Source organism: Pelodiscus sinensis, chromosome 2 (assembly GCF_049634645.1).
Source record: "Pelodiscus sinensis isolate JC-2024 chromosome 2, ASM4963464v1, whole genome shotgun sequence".
NCBI lineage: Eukaryota > Metazoa > Chordata > Testudines > Trionychidae > Pelodiscus > Pelodiscus sinensis.
In genome coordinates, this window is record NC_134712.1 from 184,206,449 (window position 1) to 184,233,911 (window position 27,463).

General features: G+C 41.7%; 1 protein-coding gene across 1 annotated transcript in view; it reads right to left on the reverse strand.

Moving 5' to 3' along the window:
• Positions 1-27,463, reverse strand: part of STT3B (STT3 oligosaccharyltransferase complex catalytic subunit B) — an 81,145-nt gene that overhangs the window by 36,455 nt on the left and 17,227 nt on the right. The window contains exons 2-5 of the mRNA XM_075921974.1: positions 19,330-19,438; positions 15,694-15,981; positions 11,472-11,537; positions 5,919-6,018 (exon numbers count right to left, since the gene is read on the reverse strand). Of these exons, the coding sequence (XP_075778089.1) occupies positions 5,919-6,018; positions 11,472-11,537; positions 15,694-15,981; positions 19,330-19,438 (563 nt within the window). The remainder of the gene's footprint in view (positions 1-5,918; positions 6,019-11,471; positions 11,538-15,693; positions 15,982-19,329; positions 19,439-27,463) is intronic.

Below are 27,463 nucleotides of genomic sequence, written 5' to 3' on the forward strand. Positions count from 1 at the left end.
ACAGGCATATTAATTTAATTACAAATACAGCATTTAGAACATAGTAGTCCAGGCGGTTTCCTCATATTATTCTATAGGTTTTGGTTTTTTTTTAAAAAACCATTACTGCAATGCCACAAAATGCATGTCAATCCATAAAATGAATTTTACATGCACCATGATAATTGTGAGTTAAAAAGTAATGTTTGCATTCCAATGAATATTCAAATTGCAAGATATAGTCAACCCCCCCAATCTTCAGGGCTCGACAAATTATGTAATCTACTCGCCCATTGGCGAGCTCTACCAATCTTCATGTGCATTCCATTAGGTTACTTTGGGCCTCTAAGCACCTCAGAATTTCAGAGGTTTTCTCCTTTTCCCTCGCCCTCTCCCCAAGCCAATGGAGATCCTGGGATAGCAAAGGAGATGTAGTAAGTCACATCAGTACTGGGCAAATTAGTTGAAACTATAGTAAAGAATAAAATTGTTAGACACACAGATGAACATAATTTGTTGGGGAAAAGTCAACATGATTTCTGTAAATGGAAACCATGCTTTACTAATCTACTAGAGTTCTCTAAGGGGGTCAACATGTGGACAAGAGGGATCCAGTAGATATAGTATACTTAGATTTCCAAAAAGCCTTTGACAAGGTCCCTCACCAAAAGCTAAAGTAAGTTGTCATGGGATAAGAGGGAAAGTCCTTTCATGGGTTGATAACTGGTTAAAGGACGGGAAACAAAAGATAGGAATAAATGGTAAGTTTTCAGAATGGAGAGGTAACTAGTGGTGTCCCCCAAGGGTCCGTCCTGAGACCAATCCTATTCAACCTATTTATAAATGATTTGGAGAAAGGAGCAAATATTGAGGTGGCAAAATTTGCAGATGATACTAACCTGCTCAAGATAGTTAAGAACAGAGCAGACCGTGAAGAGCTTCAAAAAGATCTCAACAAATTAAGTTGCTGGGCAACAAAACAGCAAATGAAATGTAATGTTGATAAATGTAAAGTAATGCACATTGGAAAAAATAATCCCAACTACACATGCAAAATGGAGACTAATTTAGTTATAACAACTCAAGAGAGATCTTGGAGTCATTGTGGATAGTTCTCTGAAGACATCCACTTAATGTGTAGCAGCAGTCAAAAAAGCAAATAGAATGTTAAGAATCATTAAAAAAGGGATAGAGAATAAGATACTGAGTATCTTATTGCCTCTATATAAATCCATGCTATGTCTATATCCTGAATACTATGTACAGACGTGGTTGCTTCATTTAAAAAAATTATATTGCATTGGAAAAGGTTCAGAAAAGGGCAACAAAAATTATTAGGGATTTGGAACGGGTACCATATGAAGACAGATTAAAAGACTTTTCAGCTTAGAAAAGAGGAGACTAAGGGTGAGATATGACAGAGGTCTATTAAAATCATGACCAATCTGGAGAAAGTGAATAAGAAAAAGTTAATTTACTTGTTCCCATAACAGAAGAACTAGGGGTCACCAAATGAAATCAATGGGTAACAAGTTTAACACACACAGAAGGAAGTCCCCCCCCCCCCCCCAGCCAACATGTGAAACTCCTTTCCAGAGAAGGCTGTGAAGACCAGGACTTTAACAGGGTTCAAGAAAGAACTAGATAAATTCATGGAGGTTAGGTCCATCAATGGCTATTAGCCAAGATGGGTAGGAATGGTGTCACTAGACTCTGTCAGAGGCTGGAAATGGGTGACAGGAAAGGGATTACTTGATTCCCTGTTCTGCTCACTCTCTCTGGGGCATCTGGCATTGGCCACTGTCAGAAGACAGGATACTGGACTAGATGGACCTTTGGTCTAACTCAGTATGGCCGTTCTTATTGTTGCATCTGTCAACCACAGGACTGGAGACTTGGGAAACATGGTGGAGAAAGTGGAGGAATATTGCTAGACCAGGGTTGGGCAAATTCTCTGGCCTGAGAGCCACATTTGGGTAGGAAAATTGTATGGCGAAGCATGAATGTAGGGCTGGGCAGCAGTATTCCATGTAAGCTGAGTGCCTGGACAGCCAGCAGGAAAAATTCAAATGCCACCCATATCGTTAGCAGAGTGCCCACAGACAGCAGCATGTTTTTCTGCTGATGGTGCATATCTACACATGCCTTGGTGCACATAAAATTTTCTGCACAAGGATGGAAAATGTTAGAGGGAATCTTGCTGTGCAGAGGTTTGGGGAGGGGTGCAGGCTCCAGCCTGGTGCTGCTTATCTTGAGTGGCTCCAGGGTGGCAACGCAGCAGGGCTAATGCCTAAACCTTGGCAATCCCTGACTGATTATCAGACACTTGAGTCTGTTGGCAGACTCAAGCATACATTAAAATAGCCCTCAGTTTAGTTTAATTTGCATCTCGCAGCAGACACACCTCAGTGTCAGAAAGATATAAAGATGGATTACTACTTTTCAGTCACAACTCAGGTATTTTACATCAGCATTTTCAAATGCTTAAAAAAATTAGTGATAAATAGTGCACTTATAGGAGTCTGACTTCCTCTCATCCACATGGTCTTTTTCTCTAGAATCCTCAAGGGTACCCACAATAGGCAGAAAAAGTGACATGTAACTCATGCTAAGTATAGCTTTTCTTGGTTACACATTGTCAAAAAGTAGAAGGAGAAGGGAGAAAAGGAAGTTACTCACCCTGTGCACTAACAACTGTTCTTCCAAGTGTGTCCGTCCCATGGGTGCTCCACATAAGGTGATGTGTTATCCCCGGAGCAAGCCACAGAATTGGAGCTTTTTCATAGCAGTTAACTGGGCTGCACGTACGCAGCGGTCGGGCTGTGCTGCTGGTGGTTAGATGCTTTGCACATGGCCCGAGTCCCCCCTTCAGTTCCTCGTCTACTGCAGAGCAATTGGACTCCAGGGAGCAGGGAATAAGGAAGGGTCATGGAGAACCCACAGGAACACACACCTCAAAGAATAGTTGTTACTGCAGGAGTACTGCAGGGCTACTCAACTTTGGAAGCTCCATGGGCCACAAAGATACTCTCAGCACATGCCGAGGGCAGCAACTGAAGTGTGGTTGCATATACATACAAATGTATATGCAAATAGCTTCTTTCACACTGATGGGCATGAATACAAAGATTAAGGCAAGACTACAAATCACACAGGCCCCATTTAAGTCAGTTCTGCTGATATTAATAAAATGCAATATTTACCCAATTTCCACCTATATGACAACACTTTTAATGAGCAATGATAGCCCAGGAATTTAACTACAAAAACACATCAACAGAAGACCATTATATTGACTACTTTTTTGTTTTGGATCCCACCTGCGGGCCATGTGTTGAGCCCCGTGTAAACCCAAACTGCAATGTGGGCCGCAAACGGGTCAGGTCGCAGGCCGTATGTTGAGTAGCTCTGCTCTAGATCATAGCAAAACCTGCAATACTATACAGCTTTTCTGTAGTTAAAAACCATGCCCCAAGGTGGAGGAAAATTGATTTCATTTTTTAAAAATTACTTTGGTTTTAGAATTTTAATTAAAAGCATTTTTTAAAAACAAACCAATATAAAAGCCTAATCTAATAAATCACTTATATTAAGTACAAATATTCAAGCAGAAAACATATGCTGTTCAATTTTTAAAAGCCACTGACTTTATAAAGGCACCTGGAATCAATTTGTTGAAGTGCTAAACCAGCTTTTGATAGCAGTAGCATCTTCTGCAGATGCAGAGAGAATATTTTCATTTCAAATTTTATTCAACTAGAGTTCAGTAATTAGTTTTTCATTCCAAGTTGAGAGACAGATTTGGAGCTGTAAAAAAAAAGCAGGAAAGCTGGTTTCCCCTCTTCAAATCTATGAGTAGAAATGTGGTGACAAGGGGAGGAGATATACCAGTTCAAAAATTCTAAAGGACGTGGTGACAAAAAACAATGAGTTCAATCCGCTAACAAATATTACTAACTCTCTTTAATGAATCATCTAGTTTTAAATGCAAAACATGATAAAATGCTGTTTGTGCATTTAATTAAATTCCAAGTTTTATCCAAATGCAGCTTGACACAAACCAAATGTAAAAATAAATCTAGTAAAAAGAAAATTGTGGCTGATTCATTTTAGCATTATAAAAATATGTAAAAAGTAATAAGCCGAATAAATATACATTAAGCTTAACTGCTTAAATGTGTACAAACGTAGTGTATCCTCCTAGCTAGCAAAAAATACTACCTAATTACAACCGCTAATGAGAACCCATTATCTAAATCAAGATTTCCTGCTTGGTGATTTAAATCTATTTTGATTTAAATCAATCCATCCACCTAAATCTATGAATATAACAGCATAAAGAAATTCAAGACATACCGGACATACAATTATGTTTTTAATTCTTCACTAAAATGTATTGATTTCCATGCTGGTAGCAAAGAGTGTGCAAAGAAACTGTACACAGGAAGAATCCCTGGACTGTAGCATATAAGCCTACAATCTTCTGGCTAAATTTTAAAGCTCTTGAAGAGTTTTAAAACACCATATAAATGCCAAGCAGACCAATTACTCTCTGAACACTATTCACACATGCTTGAAAGTGTTGAAAAGTGTCTCCTCTCAATCCAGTGTTTTTTGAAGGATTCCTTTGGATTGACTGACTCTAAACCAGGGGCAGTGGGATACAGAGAAAAGGGCAAACAAGGAGGAGCTACAGACCCCACAAAGGAAATATTGGAGGGATCAACATTTCTGAACCTCCAAGGTTTTCCGGAACCAGTTCGGCTCAATCCCCATGCACGATAACAAAAGAGTGAGGGAGAAAAAACAGAAGAATGGGACCTGGAAGCAGGTCTAGAGAGGCCGCCGAGGATAGCGCATGAGATCAGGTTGGCTGCTGAGAAGCAGGTAGGACTCCCGGCCTACGTAAGTCCTGTTTTCCCTGGGGAGGCTGGAAGAAGACTAGGTGACCAGCATTTGGGTAGGGGGCCACCAATATACCAGATACTTGGGGGAAGTGAGGGATGGGGTGTATGTGGAGCACATCAGTCAGTGGGCAAGGAAGTGCCATAGGAATGGCAGTAGGAACTACCAGAATACTCTTTTCCCCCAGTCATATCAGTTCCCCTTTCCCTCCCTCTACCCATCCAACTCATAGAAAGCTTCGACCCCTCATCTCCATGCTATACTGCTCTTTAGATGTTACATTTGCACATAAACTAAAATTATCCATGGTCCTAGGAGACATTAGAAACCTTCAACTAAGAATGCACTTTAAAAAAATAACATCTATATGAAGTCTGTATATGGGGGACAGCTTTATTTTGTAATACATCCATTTCAATTCCTTTTCAATTTTTGGTGCCCAATTTTAGCCACCCTAAAGGTCCTGATTTTCAGAGTAGATGATCAATATTGAAGATTAGGCCCCTTTCAAGTTGCACAGTTAAAAAACAGTCACCTTCGAAAGTTCTGGCAATACACAATATTTTATTGAATCAGACAATGGAGTTTTCACTTTTTTTTTGCTGGATAGCTTTAATAAAGCTGCAATTAAGTGATACAGATTGAACAGACATACAACACCTGTGTACTAAAAGACTCTAAAAATATTAAATAACTCAGTGAAAGTTTAGTGATTTTCCTCTTCCCAAATGGAGTACTAAAGGGAATAAAAGCTAACAAAGAAAAAAACCCACACCTGACAGCCTTGAAACAGGAACTAAATATGTATAACATCCTCAGCCTGTTTAATGTCGTAAACAACAAGCTAATGGGCATACAGCACACAACCAATATAATAAGACTCGATATGAAATTTTTAGTTTCCTACTTAGCATCAAATGCATTAAGATAAATTTTACATTGCTGTATTTAATGCTTGTGAACCAGAATGGATTGTTAATAAGAATGGAACAGAAATCACTTCTCAAATGATTTTAGAGAAGCAGAACACTCACCTATGTAGACCCTCCTGCTGTATCTCTGCATCAACAGCAGCACAAACACATGCAGTGGAATAAGATTGATGATAAAAACATAACCACCCCATGCAGAGACCTATGAGAAATAAAACTGTAAATTAGGTTAATTATAACTTAAGAGCTGTAAACAGATTCCATTTATGAACTACTACCTATTAGTAGTATCATTACATTCCTAACAATTCTTCTTTATTCCGATACAGGCTTTGTATGAGACTTGTAAGATGACAACTGTGGTAGGGTAGAGAGAAAATGTGTGCATTACTCAAGATCATAATAAGCATAAAGTTGTTCGCAGGAGCTGGTGGCAAAGCTTTCAATCAGCTTGCCCTTCTAAAGTTTGCTAAAAGCTCAAATCTGCTACTTAAGAAAGAGCTCAAGATGTGTACCTTTGTCCAGTCTTCCCAAAACTAATAAAATCCTAGATTCTTAGTGGAGTTGTAAAGCCACTGACAGCAATCTTAATCTGCATGCTTTCCTGCCTCGATCCAAAACTTCATATTTAAAAAAAAAAGGTCATCACTATGGAAAGGCTTACAAAGCTGTATCAAATACATGCAAATAATAATTGAGCTTGAGAGCAAGAATTATAGCTACTTTAAGACAATTCTTTGGGCCATATTAACACTGAGCTAGTCATTATATAAACTTTAATTAAGATAAATACAGGAGGCCTCCAACTTGCGATGCGATTGGTTCTGGAGGAAGCACCACAAGTCAGGGGCATCGTAACTTGAACCCGCATTTATGGTAGACGCCGTGCGCCGTCATAAATGCGGACCGAGGACATAAGTCGGAGGTTTCTGGCCCGTTCCGCATTTACAAAAATGGTTATAAGTGCGGGGGGTACATTTATGTCCAGTCCTAAATACTAATCTAGGACAAAGTGCATATAAAGAGCTTGATTAAAACCTTAGCAGCAACTAAAAGTATCATTAATTCTCCTACAGAAGGAACAGCTATATTGCAAATAATCTCCACAAGGGATAATACAAATGAAGGAATTTTATTTTTACTGTTAATCTTAAATCCTGGCCAAATTTTAAACATTAACTTGTTGACTATGTCTCTTAAAACAAATGAAAAACATGTAATATACCCTCTAGTACAACTATGGCATTTGTAACCAACATTTTACAGTCTTTTTTGAAACAGTGTATCTCAAATATCAGACATACAAATCATGTGACATTCATGGATAGATACAGCCAGAGATTCTGCTACCCCTAATCAAAGTGTCTTATTTTACACACAGTACCTTTTTCCCCCCATAATATGTGTGTGATACAGAGATGCTACAAAACAAGTAACAGTGGAAGAATCTTATCCCACATGATTTCTAGCTATAACAATTTATTACCAATTCTTGTGTTATTTGGATGAATTTTGTAAAGCAATAATTTAAAAGATATAATCTATCAGAATACGTGGGTATAGCAAAAATACTATACTAGCTTAACAAACCCAGGCCTAATCTGTATCTGATTTTACATCAAATGAACATATGTAATAATACATCTGTATCTATCTATGGTTTCACAATCAGCCTACCATAAATTGTGATATATTTGACAGTTTGTCTGTTCATTCAAAAACTCCTCCAAAACACTAAGAGCTAGGACCACTGGATTCCATATACAGCTTCCACTTGTCATAACTTGAAGCAAAGTAAGGGTTTGGTTGTGACAAGGAAACGGCATGTGCCTGAAATGGGATTGCTTCTCATAAAAGTATACAGAAGAGATTCAATCACCAGACAGGCAAAAGGGGCTGCCTGTAGGAGCACCCCACCACCCCCATTGTGAGCCTCCCCCCCAGACACTCTTTAGGAAGGGTGGGGGCCAAAGGGTCCCCTCCAATTTGTACAGGGACATTGTTGGCTGGTCCCCTAACTCTAAGTTAGGTGGACAATAACAGTTGCTGCAGTTCCCAGCATGCCCTGAGTGAAGGAGAGGGCAGCACACAAATACGGTCATGCAAACCTTTGACCAGGCATTAGGGACGTTCAAGTGTAACCGTTTAAATGGTAACCAATAATCATCAACTTATTGGCTTCCATTATGGTTATGTGCCAGTTCTCTGGAAGAAGGGCTAGCAAAGGCTGGCTACCCTGCTTCTAGGGAGCTGACTTTGCTGTGGGCTCTGCAGTATAAAGCTAATATATAAACTTTATACTGATTGGCCTGAGGGTGGCGGAGCGTGCCAAGCCTCTTCCAGGGCATAGGTGCCTAGTGGGAAGGGGGGTGGGGGGGGGGGGAAGAGGCAAAGGGCGCCCCCACACCCCAGACCAATCATGGTCTGGGGGGAGGGGTAGCCATACCCCTTCCCTTTTAGGCCCCGCCCCTTCACGGGTGTGCCAGGGCTACTTCAAAATTTCTGAAGTGGCACCTGGGCAAAAATTATTGCCCAACACTGCCCTAGATACCGTAGTCACACACAAATCCCAATCACCATCCTTTTGTGATTTGAGAACTCTTTAGCTTAAGATGCAAGCTCCTCTTGCCAGACACTCTTTTGTTAAGCTGCAGGTACTATGCAATACAGGCAGTCCCTGGGTTACGTACAAGATAGGGACTATAGGTTTGTTCTTAAGTTGAATTTGTACGTAACTTGGAACTGGCTCCAGATTCAGCCACTGCTGCTGAAACTGACCAGGGGCTGACTAGAGGAAGCCCGAGGCAGAGTTGCTCTGCCCCCAGCTTCCTGGAATCAGCCACTTATCAGTTTCAACAGCGGCTGAATCTGGAGCCTGGGATAGATCATCTGGGGCGCTGCCGGGTAGGTCCCCCCAGGACCAACCCGGCAGCACCCCAGATGATCTATCCCAGGCGTCCACAACAAAAGCCTGGTCTGCTGGGGAAGGTGGGGCCGCACTAGGTGCACCCCGAGCAAAGCCTTGGAGGCGGGGACCCCGCCGCCTCCGCGGCTTTGCTCCGGTGTCCCTGGTCTGCTCGGGGTGTCCCTTGTCTGGTGGGAGGGGTCCCCAGCAGACCAGGGACACCCCGAGCAAAGCCGCAGAGGCGGCGGGGTCCCACGCCTCTGCGGCTTTGCTGTGGAGCAAAGCCTTGGAGGCGCGGGACCCCACCGCCTCTGCGGCTTTGCTCGGAGTGTCCCTGGTCTGCTGGGGACCCCCCCAGCAGACCAGGGACACCCGGAGCAGCTTTTCTCGCCCTGGAGGACGCGGTGGCGGGACCACTGTGCGTCTGGGTGGTCCCGCCGCCCACGAGTTCCGGGGCGAGAAAAGCCCCGTTCGTAAGTGTGGATCCGACGTAACTCAGGGACTGCCTGTACTTCCAGTTCTACATAAACAAGTCCTTCTTTTACTCCAGTAGGCGCCCATTCCCACTTTAATGTCTGTAGGAATTTATCTTCTCCAAAAACCCTTCCCACTACAAAAATCAATTCAACCCATTTCTAAAAAAATCAGTTTTTCCTACAAAGTAACTGCTGTCTTTTTTACTGACAGACTCTCTCCTAACAGCCCCTCTCCCCACTAAGGATGTTAAATGCAATTATTGGGCTAATCATATAGTAGATACAATTTGTATCAACTATATGATTAGTCGATAAGTGCCTCTGCAGAGCTGCAGCGGGGGGTAACTCCAGAGGAGCCAACTCAAGCCGGGGCTGAGCAACCCTGGATCGTGCTGGTTCCACAGCCATCCATGCTGCGGCTCTGTATTTTAAACGTACTAAGAGCCATTGGGCTCTTACTACATTTTAAATGTAGTGGCGCAGTGATCAGCGTGAGCTGGGACTGCTTGATTCTGCCTTGCACTGAGTCCAGCAGTCCCTTTTTGTGGTGGCCAACCCTGGCCGCTGTGAACAGGAGTTCCTTGGAGGCAACAGCCCTTGTCCATAGGGAGTGGAGGGGAGGGGGTGGGGGGCTCTCCATTGGGCACCTTGCAGCAGGGTGGGGTTGGCGGCACCTTAGAGACAGTGCTGGGGGGAGTTTGATTAAGCCAGCTCCCTTCAGCAGCAGCTCCAGTCTCTTTTTGCTGCCTCTCAGAGGCAGGGGAGGGATTGGAAGGGGGAGTGCTGCAGAGAGCAGAGTGAACAGGGACTGCTTGAGTCCCTGCTCACCCTGTGCTCCCTGCTGCACTTCTGCTTTTGAAATGTATAAGAGACCCGCAGGAGAAGCAGAAGCACCCGCAGTGGAAACCAGTGCGAGTGGGGACTAAAGCAGTCCCAGCTCACGCCGTTTCCCGCTGTGCCTCTGTTGTCCCTGCTCCCTGCAGAGATGGTGCTGGGGGCGGGGAAAGAACAGGCTTTACCAGTTCCCTCTAAAACAGGCTCCTGCTCCCTCCCCGCTTGCTGCCTCTCTCTGACAGAGGCAGCAAACAGGGGAGGGGGAAGCAACTAGTCGAGTTGACTACCCAATAACATTTGCTTATCGGATAGTCAACTAGTTGCTTACATCCCTATCTCCCACATCTTGCAGAAATTCCCATTTTCATGGGTTCTAAGACCTCTTCCAGTAAACAGCTCACTGAATTTCACCCAATAATTCTTGCACTAAACCAACAACTTGTACAGGTTGGACCTCCCTGGTCTGGCACTTTCGGGATCTGACCAGCCCTGTACAAGAAAATTTGCAGGACCAGGGGAGGTCCCCTGCAACCAGCCCTCCAAGCCTGCCGCCCGATTAGTGCTGTCTGCTTACTGCCACTCCAGATGGCACCCTACCTCCATTTCCTCCCCCACTACCACCAGCCCAGCCCAGACCCAGGGCTCAAACCTGGGCTGGGCTAGCAGTGAGGGTGAAAGATGATGGAGAAAGGGCTCCAGTCCCGCAGCTACTGGGCTGCCAGTCCTCCTGCCATTAGGCTCCTGGGCTCTCTGATCCAGGAGCATCCATGGTCCTGGACCACAGAATACCAGTTTTTGGAGGTGCATCCTGTAGTTGAATTAGAGCATTTCTTTTAGATTCAGTCTTAATTTAAAGACTTCAATAGTAAGCTGTGCTAGGCTAATGGCTAATTATTCTTTCAAAATTTGTACCTTATTTCCTATTTTAATTTTTTCTAGGTTTAACTTCCAGCCATTACATCCTGGTACACGTCTTTGCTACATCAAATAATCTTCTAGTATGAGTTACTTTCTCCCAGTATACAAACTTCTATGTGGTGATCAAGTCACCTAGAACTTCTTTAGATAGACGTAGCCCCACGTTTGTTGAGGCCATCCACCCAATATCCACCAATTCACTCTGAATAAGATCATTTCTTCTATTGTCAAATTGTCTCCACCTATTTTGAGCCTCCACCAATATCATCACCAGAGGAATCGGTATGCATGCTAATCCAGAAGTCCTAGCATATACATACAAGGGAAAAACTTATTTCCCAGAGCAAATAAATCTTTACAAAAAGTTCTGAGCAGAAAAAAGAAACATCTGCCCACTTCTTTGAGTTAATTAGTCCAGCAGAAGCAGCTGTCAGTTTAAAAACATAACAAAAGCAAAACCTGTATCCTCTCAACTGGACTGAGCAGAAACAGCTTAGTTTACATACAAATAAAAAGGCTTACCATATAAAAGTAAGATAGACAGCAGCATATTGTCCAAAAGACTGACCCAGTTTTCACAGACTTCACCTTTAAAAAAAAAAATCAAGTATTTAAGAATTACAAGTTGTAGTATTAAACAAAGTTAAAAACAGCAGCACAAAATTCTGTCAACTCACACCAAAAAAATGCATATTTTTAATAAAGACATGGATCAAAGCAAAATGACACTCTCAATCAGTTTGTTTTAGGAACTTAATTGCCTAGCTTCAAAATTCATGGAAGTAATTTGGAAAATAAAGCAACAGTGCAATTTGGTTCACCTGCATAGGGCCAATCAACTATAAGAGCCTACGTCCAACTTTTAATTCAAATCGGCGTTGTGCTGTGACACACTAGATTAGTGGTTCTAAACTAGTTTACCATTGTGGACTGCATATACCGCACAGTATGTGTTATGTGGGCTGTGGCCACACTATATACATGCTACCTGTATGGCCCTGAGGATATCACACAGGTCTCAGCTGTGTGCTGACTGAGGCAATAAGCAGCTTGTGAGCTGCAGATTGAGAAGCACTGAACTAGATGTTTCAATCTCTGAGATGAATAGTAGTTGCAGCATCTTCGTGCTACTTGAAGATTGGTGTAAATATGAATCCTTCAGATTATGACCATCGTAACTCTCACCATGGCTGCCTTGTATCATATTATGAGGTAAGAATGTAAGTGTATAGTCGATTAATTGATTAACCTCTAAACCTAGGCTTATCAGTTAATTCGAATGACTACATGCACAGCCCTTCCCCACCCCGCTGCCTCTATATCAGAGGCAGCAATACAGGGGGCAGGCGGAAGCCGGTGCTCCACAGAGCCACCTGTCCCTCCCCACCCATGCTGCTGCCTCTGTATCAGAGGCAGTAGCACCCGGGAGAGGAGGGAGAGGGGGAAGAAGAAGGGTAGGGAGACAAGGGAGGCTGCCATGGAACAGCCTCTGTCTGCAGGGAGCTCAGCCCCGTGGACAGGGGCTGCCATATCAGATACAGTGGCAACAGTGCAGGGCTGCAGGTAGGAGCTGGTCTGCATAGGGAGCTGATTTTTAAACCAGTTCCCCATGTAGAGAGACTCCGCCTGCTACTCTGAGCTGCTGCCTCTGATACAGAGGTAACAACGCAGAGTGGCATCAGGCTCCCTGGGAATGAGACCGGAACCGGGAGCACCCTGATTTTTTGCAGCTATAGGATTACTAAAACAAACATTATCTAACATCCTTATATGAGGGTGAGTGCTTTTCTATTCTGAAAATATAACTTTGAAAACCCACATAGGGCTAGTGGGAACATGCAGGTATCACTGAGGGCATGAGCTGAAGACAATGGAGTTCCACAGGTGTTGAGAGTATGATCTGACTTGCAGATAATGTGTTATATGGAAAAAAACATTTGACAGAGAGAGCCCATGACAGTTTTTGGGGCTGTCAAAAAATATTCATTAGTACAATATAAATTTTAAATCTACAGTAATTACTAGCAGACCTTCTTTCAGGGGAAGTACGAAGGCTCTGGATCCTTTTAGAACTTAAGCCTCAGTTGTATACTACTACTGCTTTACCAGTCCAGCAGTCTATTATTTTCTGTGAAAACTAACTACAGGTTTTTCAATGCATCCAAATTTAAGTGTGTCAGCATTCTGTGTATTTTCATTTTGATGAATTATTACACTGCTGAGGGTGCTGGGGAAAGCAGGTAGTTTTGACAGAAGATAAGGAATAACTGGGGTTTTGGCTCATGAAAACAGAATAAATGTTTTTATGTTTTAGTACTTCACCTCCTCTTACCTCTCCCTTGTGATACTAATAGAGATTAACAAAGTTTGGGGACAGATGAGTAAACAACTTGTTTCTTACCCCAGCAATGATTAGAAGCAAGTAAGTCCTCACTGCAATCTACCACAATATTTAATACTTCAACAACAAAAATAAGTCAGTCTACTAATTGTACTAAGATCATCAGATATGACTTAAAGCTTCTCTATTTGGGGAAATTTTATATCATAGCTATAGCAGAGTAATTATTCCACAACAGTTATGCAGGTATAAGCTGCCATGTGGACACTATTCAAGATTAGGGATGTTAAATAGTGGCTAGTAAGCTAATCAAGTAGTTTATGGAAATTCCGTTAACTACTCAATTAGTCAATAAGGGCATTCACTGTGGCTCTGCCTTATAAATGTAATAAGAGCCACTAGGCTCTTACTACATTGAAAGGCAGAGCCATAGCTGCATGGGACTAAGCATGCACCGGGACTGCTCAGTCTCCGCTCGCACTGCTTCCCCCACTGCACCTCTGCCTCCTCTGGCCTCCCATGGAGACAAGGCTGGGGGGAAACCGGCTTTTAAGCCAGCTCCCCCCAGCACAAGCTCCCCCTCCTATCTGCCTCTGATAGAGGCAGCAAGGAGGGGAGGGGAGGGGAGAGCAACTAGTAGAGTAGCAGCTCGACTACCCGATAAGCCTAGGTTTAGTGGGTAGTCGACTAGTCACTTAAATCCCTATTCAAGAATAAAAAGAATTATATTTCTTGAAATTAAATTAATTATTCTGACTTAAGTATAGCAGAATAATTATTTTGTTATAACTGCATGGGGAAATTCTACTATGTAGACGTCTTAATTGTTGACATTTACATTGTAATTAGACTTCAAAACTATATACAATCAATTTCTCTCATGGAATTACTTTTCTGGCTGTCCACAGACTCAGGTAGACATTACTGCTACCAATTTCTACCCAGCTGATGTTTTGAAAGTTGATAAGGAAAAGAGATAAAGAGGGTGGGTGGGGGTGTGTGTGTGTATAAAAAAATACACATACACACAAGTTTATGCAGACACGACAGGATTACACAGAGACCTCAGTTAAACGTGATTTACTATTAACTTGAAAAGAACTGGGACATGGTGTGGTTATTTTATTCTATGTACATCTAATCAACCATGAAAAGAAAAAATGTACAACTGCAAATTTGTTTTGGACTGGGTTATCAGATACTGATTAACAACAGATCGGCCAACTGTTGTTGAATTGAAGGTCTAGGAAAATGCACAACTTTGTCTACTTTTCCCAACACAATGCAGTCCAGTTTTCAAATACTTCACAACTAGAAAAATGAGTATAATAAGGGACTTTTAAAAGAAGCAGACAGCCTACTATAACAGAAACATTGGGGGAAATACATGAAAAAACTAATTTTCTCCAGCTGTAAACATTTACTTGTTAACAACAACAATAGGAATTTTTTATTGCCATTCTGCTACTGCATGGGTCAGTCAAGATAAGTTCAGAAGCAGAAAATGATTTACAGGTACAAGCTATGTTTCTATATTCCCTGACACCAACTTGTCAGGGAGGGGGATGTCTCTAATCTCTATTTTACATAAACAGAAATATAACCAACATAAAGCTGCACTAGATATATGCAATATTATAACAAATTACTTCCTTTAGGGTGCATCTGCCAAAAACTGCATCCTAGGAAGCTAATGAGTCAGACTTGGAGAAGGACAAGCAATAAGGGCCATGCTGAGGTTTGACTTGGGTGTGCTGAAATGCTTGCTACTCTGAAATCTGTTTTTTAGCCTCTAGCCCAGTGTCTCTTAAACAGTGTGCCATGGCACACCAGTGTGCCACGAGGCAGTCAGAGGTGTGTCACGGAGAACAACAGAGTTCAAAATGGCCACCCTTAAAGGCCATTCCCCTAATGAGGATCCTGTTTGTCTGGCTCTGCCCCTCATTGCCTAATTTGTGTTCAATTGTATTTGCTGTGCAGAACTTCTCAGATTACTTATAATGGGTCAGAAAAACCAGGTGGCTTAATCCTGCCTATTCCTCTTACATTCAATCTGTGCTAACAAGCAGACTGTTTGAAATTGCTACCTTAATTATATGTTCATCACTTCACATGTAGCCGCAGAACAGAATACAAGAAAACCATGGATTGCCCTTTACTATAAGGGAACATCTCTTGTAAAGTGGCAGGAGAGCCTGAGTAACAACAGTATGGCAGATATTCATGTGTTACTTTTGGGTGCCTGTCCAATCTTTTTCTATACCTATTCTATAAGGCAATGAGAATTACAGAAGGAACAAAAACAGTCTAAGGATCCAAGATTGGGTCCTAAGGCAATGACCAGGAGCAAGGTCAGGAGAACAGGATTTTTTTTTTAAATATAAAATCTAAGCAATTACTTACCCACAAATAGTACGTGAACTGCAGTGCAAAAATAGCTATGCCTTCATTGTCAAAGGATCCTGCCACTGATCGAGATATGTAACCTGGCACTATAGCAATAAAACACGCAGCTAGAAGCCCAGCTCCCTGGTTCCATAGTTCTCTTGTAAGCAGAAAAGTAGAAATAGATGTAAGGCCGCTAAAAACTGGTGCTAGGAACACACATACATCTCTTATATGGACTGTTATGTTTAGCATATTTAAAATCCAATATATAAGGCCTGCTGTCACCATCAATCCTGGATAGACCTAGAAGAAAAAAAGAATGAAAATGAAATTATATTAGGATTGCAGAAAGGTTTGACTAAACATATTTGCATACAACTTTTAGCAAAAGTTACTTTATTTCTTAGATGAAGTCAGACAATATGTAAAGAAAAATGAAATTACTCTAACATTGCTTTGAACATATTTGATACCACAGCTCAAAACAGTTCACAGCACTTCAAATTATAGCAAATGATGTTGGCAACATGTGCAAGAAATCATTTTTTCTAAATAATGGATGAAGCAACACATACACGTTCAAATTTACATAAGAACGGTCATACTGGGTCACACCAAAACATATATCTAGCCCAGTATCCTGTCTGTCAACAGGGGCCAATACCAGATGCCCCAAGGAAGGGAACCCAACAGATAATCCTCACATGATCCCTCTCCTGTCACCCATTTCCAGACAAACAGAGGCTAGGGACACCATTCCTACCAATCCTGGCTAATAGATTCATGGAGGTTAGGTCCATCAATGGCTACCTAGCTCTTTTTTGAACCCTGTTAAAGTCCTGGTCTTCACAATCTCCTCCACAGAAAAGTGCAGCTCTTCACCACTTTCCAAAATCTTGGAGTGCCCCCACCACCATCAACAATTATTGCCCCTTAGATGGATACTTTTAAAATATATAATCCGTGAAAAGTAGTGTAGTCAATTAACCAATAAGCAAGACTATACACAATCCACCCCACCCCCACCAGTAATTTTTTTAGCAGGTTGGCCACTAGCCCAGCTCAGGGACCTACCCCTGCAGTGGCTCTGCATTTAAAGTGTATTAGGAGCCAAACAGGCAGGCAGCCCAGCTCAGTTCTAGTTTGTACCCACTAGCCCCAGACAGGATCTGCTGACAACCCATGCTACTGCCTCTATCAGAGGCAGCAGCGCAAGTCGACAGGCAGACAGTTTGCGAGGGGAGCTGTTTTTCAAACCGGGTCCCCTTGCAAGCCAGCTCCTGCCTGGCACTCTGCCATAGGTGGTAGGGGGCTCCTCAGGAGTGGGGCCAGAGCACACTGGCTGCTGGCCCCACACCCGGGAACTACAGAATAGTCAAGTAACCATTTAGAATTCATTTAACATCTACTACATTTAACATCCCTGTGACTAAAAAACATTAAAAAACTTCATATGCCTGAATGCCCTGCAAAAATATAACACATTTCTGCTGAATTAAACTTTAACATTGGTATTCCCCCAAGACCATTTCAGAGGCGAGAGACTGGGATGTTGAACAAAAACTAAATATGTTAAAAGAACTTCAAATATTACAGGACTTTAGATGAAATTATATATTTTTTGTTATAATCTACTTTGATAAGGATTTCAAAAAGTTATATAGAACAGGTTTATTAAAATGCTGTTTAAAATTGCAATCACTTGATTTATTGCATAACACTTAAAATACATTAATAATATTTATTCTCTTAATACTGAAGCAAAGGTGCTTCTATGGGTTTTCAGCACACTTGTTTGTCATTAGAACTCTTCACACCTTTCTAATGTCAGTCTTATGTAAATCAATGACATTCCAATCTACCACATTTTGATGTCATTTAATTTTCTCCTCTATCTTTCCTGTTTATCACTTTGCACTCAAATTAATTCTCATTTATTTTTATATTCCTTTAGAAAAATCTTTATATCCCCCACTATTTTTAAATCCAAAAAGAGCATTTGCCCAATGCAGTCCAACATAATTTTCTATAGACTCAGAAATATACATATTAAAAAAAAAATCTAAACCTTGGCGATAAACATGAAAAAAGCCAAGCATTTCTCTCTGCTTCAACTGAAAAATGTATAGTGATCCATAACATTGGAGAGGTAGGTGTCTAATGATACATTCTACAAGACAACAAGATTGAGAACAAGTCATAATAGTCTCAATTACTGTTACCAAAAGTTGACATGTAAGCATTCAGGTTTGACTATCAGTAGGATAGTAATTTGTCTGAAGCAGAGGTATAAAGCTGACATTTCATTACACATGAACCTCCATACTCCAGGTGTCCCTAATCCATACAGACTCTGGCAGGCAAAGGAGAAAGTGGTGCTGCTGCTCCTCCTCCTCCACAGCTGGGTAGGGTTGCCAGATGGTCTCCCAAAAAACACCAAACACACAGGCAAAAACATCTGTCCACCAAAAAAACAACCCACCCACACCGAACACACATCCTGTGTGGCTACTACCAAGAGCCACCAAGCTGGGAACAAAGGGGGAGTCAGCAGAACCTACTCTGCAAAGCAGTTGCCTGCTACCCAAAGCAGAGAGAGAGGTAGACCCCAGGGCAACACAATGGCAGGGCGGAGCAACCATGGGGAAGGTGACTCCCCCATAGCCAGGTCTTTGGGTGTCCCAGTAGGAAGAAGCAGAATTTCCACCCCAGTCAGTTTTGGCTGAGAGCCCATGGAAGGTGCCTAAACGCAACTACAAAGCACCTGGAGGCTTCTCTCCTGGACTAGTGCCACAGCATGCTTAAACAGCCCACAGGAGCAGGGACAGGGCTTCTCCTCCTCCCCAAAGCATCACTCCTCAGACACAATCAGTTGAGAGCACCCAGCACCAATTGCGCCCCCGCCTCCCAACCACTCCCCCACCCAGCTTCTGCAGACAACCAGAGGCTTCCAGTGCTGATCACGGTCCCGCCTCCCAGCCTGGGACTCCCTCTGGCTACATGCAGAAGCCAGAGGCACTGGGAGCCCGTGGTTGCATGCAGAAGCTGGGCAGGGGGGAGTGGCTGGGAGTCCCAGCCCCTGCCCACCGCCCCCGCCAGACTTTTGCACACTAGCATAGGCTCCCAGAGCTGATCGTGGCCCCGCCTCCCAGGTACTCCCCCCGCCCTCACCAGTCTTCCGTCCAGCGCCCAGCTGGAAAAACAGAAAATACTGGACGTTGCACATATCCGGTATTTTCTGAATATTTTTTTAACCAGACAGAGGGCACAAAAACCAGACTTCCCAGTAGAATACTGGACACCTGGCAACCCTACAGCTGGGGGAAAAACAACCCAGCAACCAACCTGCTTTCCCTGAGGCTTTTCCCCACCAGGGAGTACAGAGTCATGTGTGTCCCCAGAGCAGGTGCGAGGTGAGCACTCTACTCCTATCTCCCTCCTGCCTTCCTGGCCTGGCAAATTCTTTTAATTTGGCATACCCTGTTTCAAAGCGTTGCAGGATTAAATAAGAGGTTAAAATGTATTAGTATCTGAAAATCTCTGTATAGCTATTATGGCATTTAAAAGCACATTACATTGTTTCTCCTTTAACCCATGGAGTTATCCTTCTGAATTTTTAAGTCACCACGAAGTAATCACTCATATACTTACAGTTCCACCTACTATTCTTCCCAGTGGATACCATGCTCTTTCATCAAACCAATTTAAAAATTCATAAAACCCATGGGATGCAAGATGATGTGTTGATCTATAGTTAAACCTTTAAAAAAAGAGAGAGAGAAATTTAGATTATATTAAATTAAATTTCAATTATTCCATAGCAACAACTTCTAGTCTCTCCTCTTTCCATAAACTAGAAAATAGTAATTATAAATCAACATCTGGGTCAAGTGTCAAGACTTAAGTGTAAAAGAAATAAATACAACGTTCAATTTTGGACAAATAAAGTTTGGAGTCAAGCTAACCAAAGTTAATTCTCTCTTTTATCTACTATAACATTGCTTGCAGACTTAAAACTTGGAGTTTATAGACACCATGCAAGACATGTCCCTCCCTTTTAAAAGCTTTTGCTGATATCTGGCAAATATTATTCTTTCATTTTCAACTTTCCCTCTAATCTCCGTATCATGCCAGTAATCAAATATTTAAATGCAACAAATCAACAGATTATCCATTAGAGTCAGACCATTTAGGATACTGACAAAAATCAGTTTCTGATTGTGGCCAAATTTGTCAAGTCCTTCAATCTTAAGTATATCTTCGGCACTTATTCTACTGCCAATTTTCAATTTACAGGATAAAGATGAAGTAACATGGCAAAATAGGCAAAATCAGCACCAACACTACTCTGCACATAATCAGTGCATAATGTTGCTATCCATTGGACCAGAAGTTATCAAAATGTTGGCTAAACAAAAGAATTCTAATGCATTAAATTAAAGTTAAATGTACAATTTTACAACAGCACACTCTTCGTCAATACATGACATAATGGAGCAAATACTCAAAAAATCAAGCTGTAAGCATCTAAAAGAAAATAAGATGTTAAGTAACAGTCGACATGGATTTGCCAAGAAGAAATTATGTCAGCCCAATCTACTATCCTTCTTTGACAGCTTTGTGGGTAAAGGAGAAGTAGAAGACATGATATAGACATTACTAAGGTTTTTTACACTGCCACACAAGACTGCCGCATAAACAAGCTATGACAGGGATGGGCAAAATATGGCCCATGGGCTGAATCTGGAGCCGGCAGTTCAGTGGAAGTCTTGAGCAGGCCCCCTGCCTTTTGCACCTCACGTGCCACTTAAAGCAGTTGGTTGTGGAGACCATGTATTCGCTGCACGCCACACACTGGAGGGCCAGAGAAGCTCCATGTGCTGCTTCCACCCCTAGCACAAACTCACACTCCCATTTGCTAGAAACCGCAGAGGGGTCTGATCTTGGGGAAGTGGAGGAACACAGTTTTTGGTTTTTTCACACTTGACAGTAAGCTTCAATTTGTGGATGAACAGGTAAATTTGTAAAGTCTATGCAAAGGTGTTAGGGTACTCTATAGCTACATAGTCAGGGTATTGGAAGGGTAAGTTGAATCATGTCTCATAAGTCTCCTATATATTGCATTCTACAGTATCTCAGAAATAAACTAGTACTTTTGAGTAATTTTTAATTAATCCTAACACAGGCATGGACAAAATAAGGCCCATAGGCCAAATGTGGCTTGCCAAACATTTGGATCAGGTCAACCACAGCTCAGTGAGGCCATCAGGCAAGCTCCCTTTCTATCACAGCCCACACACGTGTATCTGTGTGGTGTGCCCGAGGGCGGAAGGGGATCTGCACTCGGGATTTGAAATGTTAACCGGTTATCTGGTTAGCATCATCCTAAATGGGTAATGCTTACCTTGTTCTGGTTACCCAGTGGGGGCTGGGGTAGCTCCACACCTGCTGCTGGCAGGGGACTACTCTGTGGATGGGTTGCTCCAGCAGGTGCTGGGAGCAGGAGCCCAGTGGGCTGAGGTCTGTTCCAGCCGGACTGGAGAAGTGCCGAGACCAGATCCCACTTTTAGTTGGTTGTCCAGTTACACATTAGGTCAACCTAACAACTTAACCACTTAACTGCTGAACCAGGATTTTACATCCCTGTTCGCCACACACTGCCCCCCATCCTTAGCACAATCTTTGCAGCTCCCTTTGGCTGAAAAACAGTCAATTGCAGCTTGCAGGGGCAGTGCTTACAAGTGTGCACAGCATGCCACCTAGAGACACATGCTGACCCCAGCAGTCAAATGCATTGACCTTCCTACAGCCCAATCCTCTGGAGGGATGTAAAAACCGCTCAGAATAGTTAACTGATGAAACAAATGGTTTAACTGGATAACCACTGGCTGTGGATGGCAACTGCTCCAGGCCTGCGGTGGCCCTGTCAGCTGGTCTGCTGTTGTGGAAGGTGGGGAGTGAAGAGAAGATTCCGGATCCCAGTTAGCCAGTAAGCATACCAGTAAGGCATATGCTTATAAGTTAACTGGTTACCGAGCTAACCTTTGACATCCCTAATCCCCTGTCCCAAATCACAATCCCAACTTCTTCACCCAAACTCCCTCCCAGACCTCAAACTCCCAATCCTGCACCTCAATCCCCTACACTTAAGCTCCCTTCTGCACCCAGCCTCCATCCCCGACCCCACAGTCCCCTCTATTAATAGAATAGAAAAGTGAGGCCTGTGACAACTTACCAAATTCTTGGTATATGCACCTACCTGCTGGATATTACAGTGCATATTAAGTTCTATCTACACAACTTTTAACTGTAATATGGCTATGAGACTACCATGCTATAACTTTGTACCCTGATGTAATTTTAGATGTATTCTAGCTGAGGCTATAAATTTAAGGCTAGTAGTTATAAACATACTTTAAATTAAATATAAAAAAATACAGCAAAACAATGAGGTGAAGCAGCAGAACAGCTGTACAACCCATCACAGTAATTGGATTTTTGTAGTGACATGAATTTTGATAAGACTTATAACATAAGAATTGGTAAATGTAGGTACCTGATTAGCATTGTCATTAATATACTGGAAAATATCAATACTCATTTTCTCTTGGCTAGCTTTCTAATTTTAGCTTTGATTTTTATTCAACCCTGAAAGTTGTTCTTCCATGACACAGGGTGACACCATAAGATGACTGGGTAACACCATCACTGTAATTGACTGTTATATCCAGCAATTCTGTGCCAAATTAATTACTGCTCTTTTTATAAGCAGACATCTTTGGCTTTGACAATTAGTACTAAGATCTATAGTTCCTTGACAAAAACACTGTTTAAAAGGAATACTTAAAAGATATTTTGCTTACTCTATTAGTAAAACATACAAACAAAAACACCAGGACAGTAGCGCAACAACCTAATTTGGAGATTAACACCTCTAGAGGTGAACAGAAGTGATCATTACAGAATGTATTTGACCTTTTCAATACAAGTGATTAGAGTGTGAAAAACTTACAGTAACTTTTTCTAGACTAGGGACCTGAACATGTAGCCAATTAACTGGTTACTTGGGAGCAGCCCCTCACCAGCAGCCTGATTAATTAACCGGTTAACAGATTAATCAGGACTTTACATCTCTATTCTAGACAGGGAACTAAATATATCATAAAAATAGATACAAAATACAGGCTAAGTGAAAAGAAGCCCCACTAGCAATAGCCTAATAAATCTAGTTCCCATCATTAATAGCATGAAATGGATAAGATTCCTGACAAGGTCATTAAAGTTCAGAGATGTCAATAGCAGCAGTGAACCTAATCAAAATCTTGTTAATTTCACTCTTCCCCTAAAACTTTTAGCAGCAGCAGGGACACCGCATCGTTATGCCTGCAGACTCAGGAAAATTACCTATAGTTTACACAGCTCATAATTCCAATCATTGCAATTGTTAAAGCTGGATTTTTTTAAAGCAAATTTAGATTTTGCAGAATTGATGGTCTAAGATGACTTCAAGACAAGCAGGATTTTAAGCCCATCTCATAAAAATGCTCAGTTCCAAAAGATTAAATATGACTGGTATTATCTACTTGTATACAAATTGTTCAACAAAACATTAATGATGAAAATTTAATTAAGAGCAGATGTTATAGAATGCAGTTATGTACATCTTTAACATTGCATCTGAGTTAAAAACTGTTAAATGTACGTTGTATACACACTTTTAATGTGGTTTAGATGTGTTACCTTATATAAAATTCAGATTCTGAGTGTATTTAAAATAGCAAGTCTATCACTCCATTAGCATTTTGCATCCTCAGTTCTTTCCATTTTACACATGATTACAAAGAAGGCCTGGAAAATTTATAATACTTACTCTAGCCAGGACACTAAACCAAACATAAAAGTACAGAAGATGCAAAATACAGGGGGAAAGGAAGAGCAGCATGCTATCTATCTATCTCTTGGATCTAGCAAAGGGTAACAGAGTAACAGTTGCAAGGGCATGAAGAACTCTAACTTCTTGATGCATTCATTTAAGATTCTGAAGGTCCAGTATTAGCCTGAGACCTGCTATTGTTTTGGGAATTAGGAACCATTAGGGTATGTCTACACTTGCTCCCTATCTCAAGATAGGGATGAAATGTAGTGTACCGAAATTGATAATGAAGTGCAGGATTTAATATCCCGTGCTTAATTAGCATAATCGCATCCAGCCGCCATTTTGAAATTGCATTACTGCGAAATAAAACACCCCGTTGTAGCAGCATTATTTCAAGAGAAAATCCTTCTCTTGAAATAACTGTTAAACCTTCATATTTACATTCACCTTGACATTCACATTCATCTTCACATTCACAAAGGAACACCTGACAGCACACTGATCAAACCTGAAGGGGTGGGGAACCTCTCCACCCTTTATTATACCCCTGATATGCAGTAACAGGGAGCAGGGTGTGATCACCCCATGGGTCCTGCTAGGGAAAATTCTTTGAGACCAGTGCACAAGATGCATACAAACCTATTATAATGGAAATCTGCTATCACTTGAGAAAGCCATGGAAGCACACTAGGAATAGTGCACTTTATTTTTCTTCAGTTTATCCAAGAGCAGCTTTCAGAGTTGAAGCTGTTGAGATAGCAATACAACTAAAGCTAGAAGCAATAGCAGAGTAAAGCCAAGAGATGGCCTCTTGCATAAACCCAGTTTCCAAGGAGCTAGGCAGGAGGGTCTGAAACTGCCACTCAGCATCTCATCCTGAAACAACCAAAAGTCTCAGGTCTCCTCCTGCCCAGAACACCAGTGGATTCTGTAACATAAATGAAGCTAACATCTCTTCAGTTTCCTTTTCTCCCTGCCTCCCCATTGCATCTAGGCATCTTGCTTTCCCCCCCAACTCTGTTAGTGAATGCTAAAGTTTGATTCAAAGCATTCCATATGATTACAAATCAATAACTTATTTATATTTATGCTTCACTAGATTAACCCAGTGTTGCTTGGGTCCTTAACTCAAATAAGTTTTATTTTTCTTCATTTAAATCATTGCACTGGGGTGGAACTGGGGAGTAGGGATATAAAAATCACTTTTAATTGATTAACTTTTTTATTGTTTAACCAGTTAACTGATTAAAGGGGAGGGTGGATGGGGAAGGATCAGAGCACCTCATCATTCCCCAGCAGGGCTAGAGCAGCTCCTACCTGCAGGGCAAGGTGCATGGTCCCTTCTGCCCTAGGCAACCCCCAAGAAGTCGCCAGTGGTCATCCCCCACCTGCTGCCCTGAGCCCCTCTTCACTCCAGAACTGTCACTCGTGTATCTTCCCATGCCCCTGGCCTCTTGTCCTAAGCTCCTCAAGGACCTGACCTGAGTCCTACAGCCCCAGTCTCCCCTTCCCCAAAGAACCCCAGACAATGCTGGGTAAGTCTTCTAGCTAGAGAATATATATCTGCATAGCCACATTTTATGAATTTAAAATTTTTATAAGCCATTAAAATTCAAACTAGTTTTTATCATTCAATCCACTGAAAACCTGACTTTATATTATAAATTTAAAAAACAAAACAAAGCACAAATGAGAGAACATATAATCTTCAACTTGACTCTTTACACAGGGAACTATAACTTTCAAGAACTGAAACCCAATAAAAATAACCCCCCTGAAATTGATGCATTTTTGTCATTTTTTACGTGTAAGGAAAAAAAAGATGAAAGAATAAAAAATTAAAAGGAAAACTTTCACATTTCTAAATATTTCCTATCTTTATTTTGATTTTCTTTATAATTACTTAATGCTACTGGAAATCTGATAAAGGATTTTTTGTAAGCCCTTTGGATTTTCTTCTAAAAAATTACTACTTTGAAGAAAAGTATCAGTCAGTCTTCCTTGAGCTACAAATATTATGTCACTGCAGTCTTTCCAAAAAAGGAGCTCTGACAGTTATTAGTCAAAAATTAGTTTTGTCTCTATCCTATAAAGTCATTCTGATTTCAGGCACCAAAGTCACTAATCTGCTAGGAATGACTTACTGCCAGCTGTTACCACCTCTTAAAAAAATTTAATGCCTCTTTAAAATATTTTTAACAGAACTTTATCAAAGATACTGGGTACACTTAAGTAACACCATCAAGTTGACTAACTACACCACTCAAATTCAGGAAATTTGCAATTGCAGGAAAGGATGGAAGGCATAGTCCAAGTGATAGTAACATTTGACATGGGAAATTTATTCACTTGGGAAAAACTTGGTTGAATTCCCTCCTCAACTCCAACAATGCTGGAATTATCAGCACACTAATATTATGTCACCAGTGACCAGGAACGAAGAAGGCAAAGAAGAGTACATTTAAAACCTGACCTCACCTGCCATAGTGTTTCTGCTTTTGAATTATCAGTAAGAAAAAGAGCATAAAGTGAGAGCAGCAGAAAGGAAGAAGGAACTCAGATCAGTTCTTCTCCAGTGAGTAAAATTTACCTTAAGCAAAATGCAGGACAATGTAGCACTTTAAAGACTAACAAGATGGTTTATTAGATGATGAGCTTTCGTGGGCCAGACCCACTTCCTCAGATCAAATAGTGGAAGATCTGAGGAAGTGGGTCTGGCCCACGAAAGCTCATCATCTAATAAACCATCTTGTTAGTCTTTAAAGTGCTACATTGTCCTGCATTTTGCTTCAGCTACCCCAGACTAACACGGCTACATTTCTATCACTAAAATTTACCTTGTTATTCATCCCCCCTCTTCTTCCCTCCTATAGGACTAGCTGGCAGAGATGCTAAGCGCTGTTTATAGCAAGAAGATAAACTTATTTGAAAGGTATTTGCTGTCCAAAATCCACCTTTGCAAAAGAACTGAAGTCTACCATCAAAGACTAACAAAAAAGTATTTAAGCCCAGGTGGCAGCCTCCTCTACCAACAAAGCTGAAAGGCTTCCCTGGAATGCATTTTACCAGTAATATCCTTATTTACCTGTTAAGTCAAGTTAGCTTCCATGCATTGGAAGGCATCAATATTTAAATGTGTAGGTCAAAAAAGTTAGGTAACTGCAGAAATTTCATTAAAAATCCATCTTTCAAAATAACTAACATTTTCTATTGTTCTCAATGGGACTAAGGCCACGGGCTGCCTTAAAACAAAATGCTCAGTCTTGATTACTCTTGGGGGAATTCTGAGCCAAAATAATAAAAATTCTGTGCACTAGTATATCTGTAACGATACAGAAAAATACAAAGATTAAGAAATTTTTGACAAACATTTCTTACTAGACTTAATACAGGAGTATGAACAATAATTCATTCAAACTACAATAGAGACACATACTTCCTGAACCCCTCAGAAACAGTGCAAAGGCATGGCGAAGTCAGGAGTAATGGAGGACCTGAGGGAAAGGAGAGGAGCCAGGGAGACAAACTGAAATGTGGTTTGGTTGAGTGAGACATATCAAAGGTTGATGGTGTGGCTATTAGTAAGGATGTAAAAAGTTAACAGGTGATACTTATTTGTTCTGGTTAGCTGGTGGGGGCTGGAGCAGCTCCACACCTGCTGTGGGCAGAAGGCTGCTTCAGCCCCATAGGGCTCACCATGGACAAGGGCGTTCCATCCCAGCTGGAGCAGCCCCTGCCCATAGGGGAGAGCCACTCAAGCCAGTTAGCCAATTAAATGGGATTTTAAGTTCCTAGTTGTTAGGGAGCTTCCCCCAGGAAGACTCTGGCTGACACTGTCTCATTGAATGGAAGAGACGCTCACTCCCCATCCCTGCAACACCCTCTGCCTATGGCCATCAATTCTGGCTG